Source organism: Chiloscyllium plagiosum, unplaced genomic scaffold, assembly GCF_037043375.1.
Source record: "Chiloscyllium plagiosum isolate Xiang-an unplaced genomic scaffold, Cpla_swu_hap1 HiC_scaffold_4, whole genome shotgun sequence".
In the NCBI taxonomy this organism is placed as follows: Eukaryota; Metazoa; Chordata; class Chondrichthyes; order Orectolobiformes; family Hemiscylliidae; genus Chiloscyllium; species Chiloscyllium plagiosum.
The window spans coordinates 59,002,560-59,016,583 of record NW_028270142.1 but is presented as its reverse complement, the minus strand read 5'-3'; the positions used below and the strand labels follow the sequence as shown (position 1 = coordinate 59,016,583).

Below are 14,024 nucleotides of genomic sequence, written 5' to 3'. Positions count from 1 at the left end.
AGTGAATAGAAATTGAAACACAGTGAGTTTGAGTCAAGCTTTGATACCCCTTTAGAAATAATTTGCTGAGACACCATATAGATTTACAAGAATCATCGCTTGATAGGATATCAGGGCAGGGCTCACCCACAGGCCAGCTACCCAGAATGTCTACACCTTTTGGAAAAACAGGACATTTTAACATTCATGCCTTTTCAAGTAGATTCATTAAATAGATTCATTTATTAAATAAAAAACTGTTACTCTCTGATTAATGCTCAGGTTTTTCACTTCAACAGATGGCTATTTTAAATAATTAGTTATCTGAACAAATCATAAATAACAATTAGCTATTTTCAATCTATATCGATGAATTAGCTGAGTGGAATAGAATATACTCAAGCAAGTAGGTTGTGAAGAGGATGCAAGGAGGCCACAAAAACAGAAACATAGCTATGGTAAGAGAGTGCATAAGATCTAGCAAATGGGGTATAAAGTGGACAACTGTGAAATTGCATATTATTTAATGGTCAAAAGGTTGCAGAGCTGAGATGGGGGAATTTGGGTGTCTACTGAATTTATATGTCTCCTGTAACTCCAAATATCTCGTTGAACTGCAGCATTCATCCAGGAAACACAAATATAGGCCCTTTACTATAAATACGTATTAGCAGAATTATATTAGTGCATTCTCCTGCCTTTAGAAGAGGGACTGAAAATCACTCCAGCTAAGAATGATGATTATTTATTTTTGTGTGAAAAATAAATTTCATATTTAGCTTACACAGCAAGATTCAGTGATCTCTTGCCAGTCTCTGTGCCAATCTAACTCATTCAGAACCCAATTTCTTACTTAATACAGCAAACTGTTCATTAACCAGCATCTATGGGACCAGGAGTATGCTGGTTCATCAAATATTGGATTGATGAAGAGGTCCACATAAAGATTAGATTAGATTACTTACAGTGTGAAAACAGGCCCTTCAGCCCAACAAGTCCACACCAACCTGCCAAAGCGCAACCCACCCAGACCCATTCTCCTACATTTATCCCTTCACTTAACTCTACAGGCAATTTAGCATGGGCAATCCACCTAACCTGCACATTTTTGGACTGTGGGAGGAAACCGGAGCACCTGGAGGAAACCCACGCAGACACGGGGAGAATGTGCAAACTCCACACAGTCAGTCGCTTGAGCGGGAATTGAACCCGGGTCTCTGGCCCTGTGAGGCAGCAGGGCTAACCACTGTGCCACTGTGCCGCCCATAGGGCAGGGCTATACACATCACTATTTAATTACAGCATAAATCACAAACAGTAATGCAACTTCACTTCAAATAAAACTTACTGGCAGACAGCCTTCTCACTTGAACCTTCAACTAACTACTCTGAGATCATGATAATAAAGTAAACTTCCAGTTAATGTATATAATTTTTGCTGGTTTCTTTATCAGAGGTAGTGGAGACTAGTACAATTTGAATACTTAAAAAGACATCTGGATGGGTGTATGAATAGGAAGCGTTTGGAGGGATATGGGCTGGGTGTTGACAAGTGGGACTAGATTAGGTTGGGATATCTGGTCAGCATGGACAAATTGGAGCGAAGCGTCTGTTGCCGTGCTGTACATCTCCATGACTCTACAAGATACTGATTAAAACCAAGTTTACTGCACTGGATTTGTTTTCCAAAGTTACCTTTGCCAACACACAATATCCAAGAATCAAAAATAATAAAAAATACAATGTCAATGTGCTAAACCTTGAATGTACTATCCATTCCAAATCTAACTTTCACTGCAATATGTATAGGTAAGCTCTAATTGGTCCATCAGAAAGGTCACACAGCTGCTATATCTCAGTTGGAGCTTTGTGCTGGTGCCAATGCTGCCTCAATTCATGCCCAGAAGTTCAGCTCTCAACCCTACTTGAGATCTTGACCCCACTTTGGGAAGCCCTGCTCTACAGAACCCATTGATACTCATATTTAATTTATCCATTGCACCTGAAGGTGCAGGGTCCCAGTCAGGAAACTGTTTTAATTACATACAGATCTTGGCGAAGCTGATCTACAGAAAAGGTTCCACCGCTGACATTAACAACCCATTTTCTCATCATACACCTGTTGTGTGGCACACTCCAAAGCAAAGCAATTTCAGAATAATTAACTATGAAAACAAACACTGCCCAAGTTACCAAACAAGTATTATCACTCAGCTGAGTCAAACAATTCTCTCTCCCATTTACAGTCAGCTCATGGTCTACATCCTCCTCCCTTTCCAGTCCCTATCCACCATTAACACAGAACCATTAAATCAAACAGATTTTTCTCCTGTTCAGAAGAATGGAACATGCTCTGGGCTATTTTTCTTGCCATCAAAAATTTAAACTACTGAAAGGACCATCCACTTTTGCAAGCCTTGAACCATAAATATTTCAGTTCAACTCTGCTCAACATACAAAGATCATTTAAAAGCATAAAGCACAAAAATGGTTCTTTTTCCCTAATGAAATAAACTGCTACTTTCCTGGAACATGGAGGTCAACATCAGCACAGAGCCAAAGCAGTCCAATGATTCTTGGACAAGATTCACTACATATATTTTTCTTTACAATCCATATAGCAACCATTCCAAATGCAGTCAGATAACCTGAATAAAAAGATGCTCAACTAACAGCCCATAGCTGTCTGGCACAACGTTGTCATTAACATACCCTTTAAGTAGCTAACATGTGGTTGCACAGAAACCCAGCTTTCGCAGGGTGCTCTCAAGTTGCTCCCTTTGAGATAACTCAAGCATAGCAATGCAAAAGAAAATAAACAGTGTACATTAAAAGGCCCAGGATATGAATACTGGAAATATTTATGGGGGACACTGATAGGAATTATTAACTTCTAGGGACAGACTAACTACTGCTTCCTGTTTCACTGGAGTTCAAGCCATCAAGATACAAAAGGGATATACTGTAGTCTTAAAGCAATGAGGACAAGAACAGTAGCATAAAAGGCCCAATTTAAATAGGCAGACACAGAAAAGGGACAATTCAGATGATTCAAATAAATAAATACAGTATGAGAGATATCAAACAGCATGGAAGATTAAGAATGGAAAATATTAACAAATAATAAGTGACATGTTTCAGTGCTTTTCAGGAGCAAAGAACAAAGAAACTATCATCACTTGATTTGAAATCTGGCATGGTGCTTTTGGATGATTTTGCCAAGGAACAGCATACGGAAAGAACTGATCAGGTCAAGGAGACAGAGGTATTTTCTTGGCAGTGCAGTGAAGGCACAAAATTCCAATCATACATGATCTATTGACATTAATAGTTAAAGGTCCAGACCTGGTTGCTTTTTGAATCTGAATTTAGGTTAAGGCCATTAAGATATGCCTAATTACATGGTATGAACTAGCTGAGGCACCGAGCAAGCTCTTTGCTGATGCAATCAAACATCTGATTTTTTTTTAAATTCACAGAATGAGGGTGTCACTGGCTAGGCTAGCATTTATTACCCATGCATAATTGCCTAGAGGGCAGTTGAGAGACATATTGCTATAGGTCTAGAGTGACATGTAGGTCAGACCAAGTAAGAATGGCAGTCTCCTTCCTTAAAGGCCATCTGTAAATAAGATGGGTTTTTCCACCATTCAACAATGGATTCATGATCATTAGACTTTTAATCACAATTTTTTTCTTTTAACTGGATTCAAATTCTACCATCTACCCTGGCAGGATTGGATCTCGGGACATCAGAACATTACAAGGGTGTCTGGATTAACAGCAGAATAATAATGCCACCAGACCCTTAATTTGCAGTCTTGGCTATTATTGCGTGCCATATGTGGTGGTAAAGCTAAAAGAACTGGTTAATTAAGACAATAATTTATGATTTCCACATTTTAAAAAGCAGACCGGTCACCAAATTAAGATTAGATTCCCTACAGTATGGAAACAGGCCCTTCCGCCCAACAAGTCCACACAGACTCTCTGAAGAGTAACCCATCCAGAACCATTCCCCTACATTTATCACTGAATAACGCACCTAACACTACAGGCAATTTAGCATGGCCAATTCACCTAACGCGCACATTCTTTGGATTGTGGGAGGAAACCGGAGCACCCGGAGATGTGCAAACTCCACACACAGTCGCCTGAGGCTGGAATCAAACCCGGATCCCTTGCACTGTGAGGCACTGTGCCTCCTAAAAGGTTCCCAAAAAAAAAAAGTCAACCACAGCTCAACTTAACTCATGAAAGAATTTATAACACTGCACACAAGCTGCTCAAAATATTTCCCTTTAAATCAATTTATAACTGAAGATGGATCTTATTCAATTTTCCCAGTTATTGCAAACAAATTTCATTTTAGTGACATTTGACAATAGTTATATTGATTTTGTCCTTGATTCGCTATCCCCTCAAAAACAATACACCATAATATTTAAACATGAAAATTCAAGTACATGATATCACTTTAGATAACCATTCTTGATTTAATCATTTAATAAACAATTTTAATAAACATACACTACCTCTAGAAGAAATGCTGCATGGTTTGGTCCCACCACACACTGCTTAATTGTGGCCTGTTCCAAAACATTCAGAGGCGGGTGACTGGAAAGAAATTACAAAGTCACTCAAGATGTAAAATGCTGTACAAAATGTTTAAAATTTGTTGTTCTAATTTCCATTTCTGAAACCTATTTGGACAATGTTTTTAGTCAACAAACTGGAGACCTAGCCCCAAACTTTCAATTTTGCTTAATAGCTTAGTACCTACCCAAAAGCAAATCTCCTGTCCTCAAGAGAAATATCTGGCTTCATAAGGCAGCCTGCAAACTTGCACTCATCAAGACTGAAAAATCCTAAATGCAGATCTAAAGATTTATTTTTATAATTCTATGTTGGATTTCAAACACACTGCATTATTCCTAAATGTGTAATTTAAACTGTCAACTGCTGTGACCAAAACTCATTTATCCAGATTTAACATGCAAGATAACAAACATCCATATTAAAGCAGCAGCTCCCTTTTTAGTCTTGCATAATGATATGGCAAGGCCAGCATTTGTTGTCCATCCTCAATTGCTTGGCATGTAATTTCAGAGTTGAGAGTGTGTGTTGCTGGAAAAGCAGAGCAGGTCAGGCAGCATCCAAAAAGCAGGAAAGTAAACGTTTTGGGCTGGAGCCCTTCATCAGGAATGCTGGAGGTCAGAGTTGAGATTGTGCTGCTGGAAAAGCACAGCAGGTCACTGCCTCCATGTCATTTCAGAGGAAAGTTAAGTCAAATACATTGCTGTGGCAATGGATAACATTTAGGCCAGACCAGGTAAAGACAGTAGATTTCCTGACAGTAGACAGCAGCAATGACAATTTCACAGCCACTATCTGTGAGACAAGCTTTCAATTCCAGATTGATTTGTTGAATTTAAATTCTACCAGCTGCTATGATGGAATTTGAATTCATGTTTCCAGAATATTATCCTGGATATTATCCCTATATTGTGAAATTTTAGTAAATTACCAATTATCTGTGAAGATAAACAGAATTAACGTTTCATGTTCAGTGGCCTTGAGATATTATACTTCCAATTTGCACCGAGCTCACGAAAGCACTGCAGTAGGTCCAAGACAGAAATGTTGGCCAGAGAATTGTGTTAAAGTGGGAGGCAACTGGAGGTCTGGGATCATTTTTGTAGATGGAAGTCCAGTCTGCGTTTCATCTCTCCAATGTAAAGGAAACCACATCATAAGCAGCAATAACCGTAAACAAGATTGAGTGAAGTGCGGGTAAATCATTGCTTCAAAAGGAAGTTGTGACTGCAGCCTTAGATAGTGAAGAGGGAGGACATAAACAAACAGGTCTAACCTTCAGCAATTGTGCAGGAAGATGCCATGGCCACATGGGGATGTGTTGGGAGTACAGGACAAGTGGACCAGTGGCTCCTGGAGGAAATAACCCTGCTGACAAGGGAGGGCAATGGAATCTGTCTGGTGAGGGCATACCACTGGAGCTGGTAGAAATAATGGCTTATAATCCTCTGGATGTTTCCAGGTGAAGCAGCAATTTACCTGCACTTCACTCAATCTAGTCCACTTCTTCACTGTTCACACTGGTCTCCCCTTAATTGGGGAGTTGAAACAGAGACTGGGCGACCACTTTGTGGAACAGCTACATTCTATTTGCAAAAAGTGACTGAGTTCTAGTTGCCTGCCAACTCACCACCACCCTAGTCCTGGTCCAACATTTCCATCTCAGACCTGTAGTGTTCCAGTGAAACTCAGTGCAAGTTGAAAGAACAGCATCTCACTTTCCATTTAGGGACCCTGCAGCCTTCAGGACACAAGATTAAGTTCACTAATTTTAGAACCTGAACACCACCTTCCCCAAGCTTTACCCACTTGCCACACCAGGCCATCAATGACATGGGCTGCTTTCAGTACAGCCAACCTATTTTCATCTAGTTATGGTTCTCATCATCAGCTTTTCTTTCTCCCTGACATGCTATCATCCAGTTGTCTCCCCAACTGTTGTTCATTCTGTGTCTCTGGTTCCATCTCTGCCACATATGCCCACTGTCTTCAACATACATACCATCTTTTCTGAGCTATCAGCTCCAAAGGAGGGTCACTGGACTTGAAACATTCTAACTCTGCTTTCTTTCCACAGGTGCTGCTAGCCCTGCCGAGTTTCTCCAGAATTTGTTTTTGTTTCAGACTTAGACTCTCTCCAGGTTTTTGTTTTATTAAACGAACAATTATGCTTTACTTCAAAAGCAATCCACTGTCACAGGACATTAGTGCATGGAAGCAAATCAGTTTAGCTTTAATGCAATACACTATAACAAATTTTGGCACAAATGAGAGAAGTCTATACAAATAAATCATTATGAATAGGGAAGATGCTGGTGTAGTGGTAATGTCACTGGTCTAATAATTTAGTGACCCAGCCTAATGCTCAAACCTCACCATGGCAGCAAGAGGAATTTGAATTCAATCAATAAATCTACAATATACTGCCAAGTCTGAGTATTGGTAACACGAAGCCATCAATTTTTACTCAACTAAAGGAGAAGCAACTGGTTAATTGGCGAGTACAGAAGTTTATTTCTAAGGTTCCTCATAGAATTGTGGCTGATGATAAGGTCAATACAATATATATAAAAAGTTCAATAAAGTAATTAGTTCATTCCTAAAAACCCATTAAAGAGGAACCTCGGTTATCCAAAGGACATGGGTGAGCAGTATTGTGTTCGGTTAATTGTATTCCAGATAACAAAGTTTAGCCAAGCAACAGGACCTTGCAATCTTGCCAGAAAATCAGATATGTGGACAAATCGAATGCCAGAGAATCAAGGTTCCTCTGTAAGTGTATCAGGCCAGGTTATTTATCAGTTGCAGGATTCGGGAGCTTCTGGTTACCAGTTTGGTCCAGAGCAAAAGAGCTTGCAGCAAATATTTGAAGAGTTGCTCCAGTTCAAACTTTATGAGCTGGCTGTTGACCAAAAGATGTGAGGCATTAGGGATGGATAAATTACAGGCAAACTGTGTGGGAAATCCTGTCTCACAAATTTGATTGAGTTTTTTGAAGTAGTAACAAAGAGGATTGATGAGGGCAGATGTAATCTATATGGACTTCAGTAAAGCAATCGACGAGGTTCCCTATGGGAGACTGGTGAGCAGGGTTAGATCTCATGAAATAAGGGAGAACTCGACATTTAGATACAGAACTGGCTCAAAAAAGATAGAAGGCAGAGGGTTGTTTTGCAGACTAGAGGCCTGTGACCAGTGGAGTGCCGCATGGATAGGTGCTGGGTCCACTACTTTTCATCATTTATATACATGATCTGGATGTGAGCATAAGAGGTATAGTTAGTAAGTTTGCAGGTGACACCAAAATTGGTGGTGCAGTAGACAGCGAAGGAAGTTACCACAGATTACAACAGGATCTTGACCAGATGGGCCAATGTGCTGAGAAGTGGCAGATGGAGTTTAATTCAGATAAATGCGAGGTGCTGCATTTTGGGAGGGCAAATCTTAGCAGGACTTATACACCTAGGGGTAAGGGCCTAGGGAGTGTTGCTGAACAAAGACCTTGGAGTGCAGGTTCATAGCTCCTTGAAAGGGGAGTCGCAGGTAGATAGGATAGTGAAGAAGGTGTTTGTATGCTTTCCTTTATTGGTGAGAGTATGGAGTACAGGAGTTGGGATGTCATGTTGCAGCTGTACAGGACATTGGTTAGACCATTGTAGGAATATTGCGTGCAATTCTGGTCTCCTTCCTATCAGAGATATGTTGTAAATGGTTCAGAAAAGATATACAAGGATGTTGCCAGGGTTGGAGGATTTGAGCGAGCGGGAGATTGAACAGGCTATGGCTGTTTTCCCTGGAGTGTCAGAGGCTGAGGGTGACCTTATAGAGGTTTATAAAATCATGAGGTGCATGGATAGGAAAAATACACAAAGTCTTTTCCCTGGGATGGACGAGTCCAGAACTAGAAGGCATAGGTTTAGGGTATCTGGGGAAAGATACAAAAGATACCTAAGGGACAACATTTTCATTCAGAGGGTGGTACGTGTATGGAATGAACTACCAGAGGAAGTGGTGGAGGCTGGTACAATTGCAACATTTAAGAGGCATTTGGATGGGTATATGAATAGGAAGGGTTTGGAGGGATATGGGCCAGATGCTGGCAGGTGGGATTAGATTAGATTGGGATATCTGGAATGAATGTGTCTGTTTCTGTGCTGTACATCTCTATGACTCTAAAGAGATAGATAGAGCCATTAAAGATAGTGGAATCAAGTGTTATGGATACAGATTGTGGATGATCAGCCATGATCATAATGAATGGTGCTGCTGGCTCAAAGGTCCAAATGACCTACTCCTGCACCTATTGTAAGTTTGCTCAGAGCTGGAAGGTTCGTTTTCAGACGTTTCATCACCATAGTAGATAACATCATCAGTGAGACTCCAGTGAACCACTGGTGTTATGTCCCCCTATTTGTGTCTTGGTCTCTTAAGGTAGGTGATATCATTTCCGGTTCTTTTTCTCAGAGGATGGTAGATGGGGTCTAAATCAATGGATTTATTAATGGAGTTCCTGTTAGAATGCCAGGCCTCTAGGAATTCCCATGCGTGTCTCTGTTTGGTCTGTCCTAGGATGGATGTGTTGTCCCAGTCAAAGTGGTGTCCTTTTTTGTCTGCTTGTAAGGATACTAGTGACAGTGAGTCATGTCTTTTGATGGCTAGGTGGTGTTCATGTAGCCTGGTGACTAGTTTGCTACCTGTTTGTCAAATGTAGTGTTTGTTATGGTCCTTGCGTGGTATTTTGTAAATGACATTAGTTTTGTTGGTTGTTTGTGTAGGTCCTTAAGGTTGATCAGCCGCTGTTTAAGTGTCTTGGTAGGTGTTGGGTTATCATGATACCAAGGCGTCCAAGTAGTCTGGTAGTCATTTCAGAGATGTCTTTGATGTATGATAATGTGGTTAGAGTTTCTGGGCACATTGCGTCTGCTTGTTTGGGTTTGTTGCTGAGAAATCAGCTGATGATATTTATTGGGTACCCGCTCTTCTTGAATACGCTGTATTTTTCTAATGCTATTCGTGGTTCCTGGGTGCTGCAGTGTGTTGTGGCCTATTGAAATATCTCCCCCAGTTGTGGTCCTGATGCAGCTCTGTGGGTGTTGTGATGATCGCCTCTGTAGCCATCAAAAGACATGACCCACTATCACTAGTATCCTTACAAACAGGCAAAGGAGGACACCACTTTGACTGGGACAACACAATCATCGAAGGACAGGCAAACAGACACGCACGGGAATTCCTAGAGGCCCGGCATTCTAACCAGAACTCCATCAATAAACCCAAGGATTTAGACCCCATCTACCATCCTGAGAGAAAAGAACTGGAAATGATATCACCCACCTTAAGAAACCAAGACACAAACAGAAAGCGGGACATAACATTAGGGCTTCACCAGAGGCTTACTAAGGATGTCACCTAGTATGGTGACGAAACATCTGAAAACCTTATAGCTCAGTGAGTAAACTTACAACCTGAACATCAACCTCAGCTCCAAATCTTCTCAAAAATCACAAATGGCTAAAGTTACCTGGATTATTTACGCAAAAATGCAAATTAACCTGCATACAGAGATTGGGGGAGATAAGTAAACTGACCATGGCACCATATTACTACCCCACCTTGAGCAGGTTCCTGCAAGGAAGAATGTCGCGCAAGTACAATAAAAGGTGGTTGTCACTGTTCTCTAAAAAAAAAACATTAACCTGACGACTGCACTGCTTGCCACTTGCCAGGATTAGAAACACCTGCACAGGGTTGGAGAGGAACTCTGGGACAGGGAGGATCTAGTCATCATGGTCCATGTTGATAAGCAGAACAATCATAAGCAGAACAAATAAAAAGATTCTACACACAGTCAGTATGAGGAGCTAGGCACCAAAGTCGAATGTGTCGGCAAGTATTATAAACCATTGTCAATTATAACAAAAACCCATCTGGTTCAATCATTTCCTTTAGGGAAGGAAACTGCCATCATTACCATATCTGACCTACATGTGACTCCAGACCCATAGCAACGTGATTAACTCTTCACCGCCCTCTAGGTAATTTGAAATGGAGCCAACAACATCCATGTGCCGTGAATGAAAGAAAACAACCTGAAAGGTCATAAACTCTGCCGAAGCACCTGATCCCCGTGCAATGTGGCATGGGACAAATCAGATTAGGCAGGTAAATATGAGCCTCTGATGAAGCCCTGACGTTATGTCCCCTTTCTGTTTGTGTCTTGGTCTCTTAAGGTGGGTGATATCGTTCCGGTTCTTTTTCTCAAAAGTATGGTAGATGGGGTCTAAATCAACGGGTTTATTGATGGAGTTCTGGTTAGAACGCCAGGCCTCCAGGAATTCCCGTGCATGGCTGTTTGCCTGTCCTTGGATGGATGTGTTGTCCCAGTCAAAGTGGTGTCCTTCTTTGCCTGTTTGTAAGGATACTAATGATAGTGGGATTTCTATCATGAGGACTTCTTCCACACAAACCATGGAGTGGCTGTTATTCTTATCAATTTCCTATTATGGAATCAGACAGGATTTCTAAATGAATACTGGGGGCAAGGGATCAAATTTGCCAAAGCATGATAAACCAAAAAGCAAAGCAGAAGTCAAAGAGAGAAACTAATACAAAGAAATGATAAATAATCTGGATGGAACAGATTGACAGAATGAATCCAATAGTCAACCAACAGAAAAGACTAGATATTACAGAGGTATTACAGAGAGCAAAATGGATCAAAGAGAGACGCTGTATCGGCATGCACTCAGCAGTCAAAACAAAATGGATGAACTGAGTGTGCTAGTGGAGTGGCTTATGATCTGGTAGCCATTACAGAGACATGGCTGCAAGATGTCATGGATTGGAATCCGAACCTTGATAGCCACAGGAACATAAGAAAAGATTGGAGGGGTAGCTTCATTAGTTAACGATGGTATATAGAGAGAGGAATAGCCCCAGTAAAGGAAACCAAGATGTGAAAGAATGAGGAATGATAAATGCAAGAAGTCACTTGTCAGAATGATACACAGATACCCTTACATAATTCCATACTACTTTATGTAGTTTAAGTCAGAAGTAAGAGACTTTGACAGAAAGGCATGAGATTTTAATCTACATATCAATTGGAATCATCAGATGGGTAAACCTAGCCTAATGTGGAATTTTTTTAGGATAGTTTCTCAGAACAGCATGTTGTGGAAACAACCTCAAAACAGGCTATATTAGATCTTACATTGTGCAATGAGAAAGAGCGAGTCAATTATCTCAGTGAAGACACTCCGAGGCAGCAGTGACATAGTGATTACATTCTATATTCTGTTTGAGGGAAAGACGTGTGGGTCTGAGACCTCTGGTAAGTTTAGAAAAAGGACAAGAACACAGGGAGTGGCTAAAGTGAATTGGCAAATTAAAGACTAGGTCAACAAAGATGCAGATATTGACGATAATAATTGAGAATATACAGAAAAATTCACTCCAAAAAAAGAAAAATTTCAAATGATAGACTAACCATCTATGGCTAACTAGATATATTAAACATAACATCAAACTTAAAGAAAAGGATATCATGTGCAGAGATCAGAAGACTGGAGATAATGTAAAAAATAAAGAATGACCCAAAACATGATCAGAGTTAAGAAAAGGCTAGCTGGAAATAGTGGACTGAAAAGTGGTAAGTAACATTTATGCCGCACAAATGCAAGGCAATGACCATTTCTAATAAGAGAATCCAGCCACTGTCTCTTGACATTCAATGGTATTGCCATTACCAAATACCCGACTTTCAGCATCTGGGGTTTACCATTGACCAGAAACTGAACTAGACTGGTCATATAAATACGGTGGCTACAGGAGCAAGTAATTCATCCCCTGACTACTCAAGAGCAGTTTATCACTAACAAGACACAAGGCGTATGATAGAACACGAAACTAAAATTACTGCAATTGCTGGAAATCTTGAATAAAAATAAATTGCTAGAAAAATTAAGGTATTACAGCATGGATCACTGGACTTGAATGTTAACTCTTTTCTCTCCGCAGCTACTGCCAGACCAGCTTAATTTTGTACTCCCCACTTGCCCAAATGAGTGCAGCTCCAAAAATACTCAAAGCTTGACAAAGCAGTCCACTTTACTGTCATCATGCCCACACCACCAACGCTCAGTAGCAGCATTTAAATACAAAGTACTGCAGAAATTTAAAGATCCTTAGACAGCATCTTCCAAGCTCCCCTCCATTCACCATCCTGACTCGAAAGTCTATCGTCATTCTTTCAATGTGCTTGTTCAAAAGTCTGGAATTCCCTTCCTCATGGCACAGTGAGTCTACCTACACCCAGATGGCAGCAGTTCAAGGTGTAAACACATCATCTTCAAGGCCAAGTAGGGACGGGCGATAAATGTTGGCCTGCCCAGCAATGCCAATGTCCCATGAGCCAAAGAATCAAAGGGCAGAGCAGGTTTAAAAGGCTGAATTTTATACTTCTGCTCCTAGCTCTTATGTTTACAAAGTAAATACTGGTTCTTTAACATTATTAGTTCTCCAGCCTGACTTTGTAAATAAGGAAATAGCAGGTGAATTGAACATTTTCCACTACAATGGATAGAAGTAACAGTGATAGATCATGAAATGGGAGGATGGGGGGAGGGGGGAGGAAGAGATGGGGAAAGAGGCAAAGGGACGACTCAAGCAAAATCACATAATAGTGATATCAAAGAAATTGTCGAAGCTGTGGATTGGCGTGTATCTGGATCCTGATGGACTTCATCCTAGAGATTCTTGAGAGTGACTAATGAGAAATTTGATGTATTAATTTTAATTTTCCAGAAGTCCCATAGAGGATGCTCCCTTTAAAATGGATGATGGCTTACATAACTCCTTTACTCAACAGTGGACGGAGATAAGGCACAAAACTACAGGCCAGTTAGCATAACATCTTTCACAACATTAGAGCTATTAATGAAGTTATACAGGGAAGTTGGATAAGTTCAAAGTAAACAGGAAAAGACAATCTTGCTGTCTGAATGGGGAAATCATGCTTGACCAATCTATGGGAGTTCTGAGATGGTAAGATGAGATGAGATTCCCTCCGGTATGGAAACAGGCCCTTCGATCCAACAAGTCCACACTGACCCTCCGAAGAGTAACCCACGCAGACCCATTCCGCCAAAATTTACCCCTGACGAATGCACCTTACACTATGGGCAATTTAGCACGGCCAATTCACCTGATTTGCACAATCTATGGATTGTGGGGAGGAAACCAGAGCACCCAGAGGAAGCCCATGCAGACATGGGGGGGAAAATGTGGAAACTCGATACAGACAGTCACCTAAGGTGGGAATCGAACCTGGGTCTCGTGTTGTGAGGCAACTGTGCTGCAGATAAGAGAAACCAGTGGATAGACCGTACTTAGATTTTCAGGAAGTATTTATTAAGGTGCCACATCAAAACTAATTGTAGAAATAAAAG

General features: G+C 40.8%; 1 protein-coding gene across 7 annotated transcripts in view; it reads right to left on the bottom strand.

Annotated features, from left to right (window-relative positions):
- The window catches only part of ubr5 (ubiquitin protein ligase E3 component n-recognin 5), a 167,208-nt gene that overhangs the window by 129,429 nt on the left and 23,755 nt on the right, over nucleotides 1–14,024 (bottom strand). For 6 of the 7 annotated variants that reach the window (XM_043688514.2, XM_043688515.2, XM_043688518.2 and 3 more), the window contains exon 3: nucleotides 4,515–4,596. The exons of the other annotated variant lie outside the window; for it this stretch is intronic. In XM_043688514.2, the coding sequence (XP_043544449.1) occupies nucleotides 4,515–4,596 (82 nt within the window). The remainder of the gene's footprint in view (nucleotides 1–4,514; nucleotides 4,597–14,024) is intronic. 7 annotated transcript variants of the gene reach the window in all.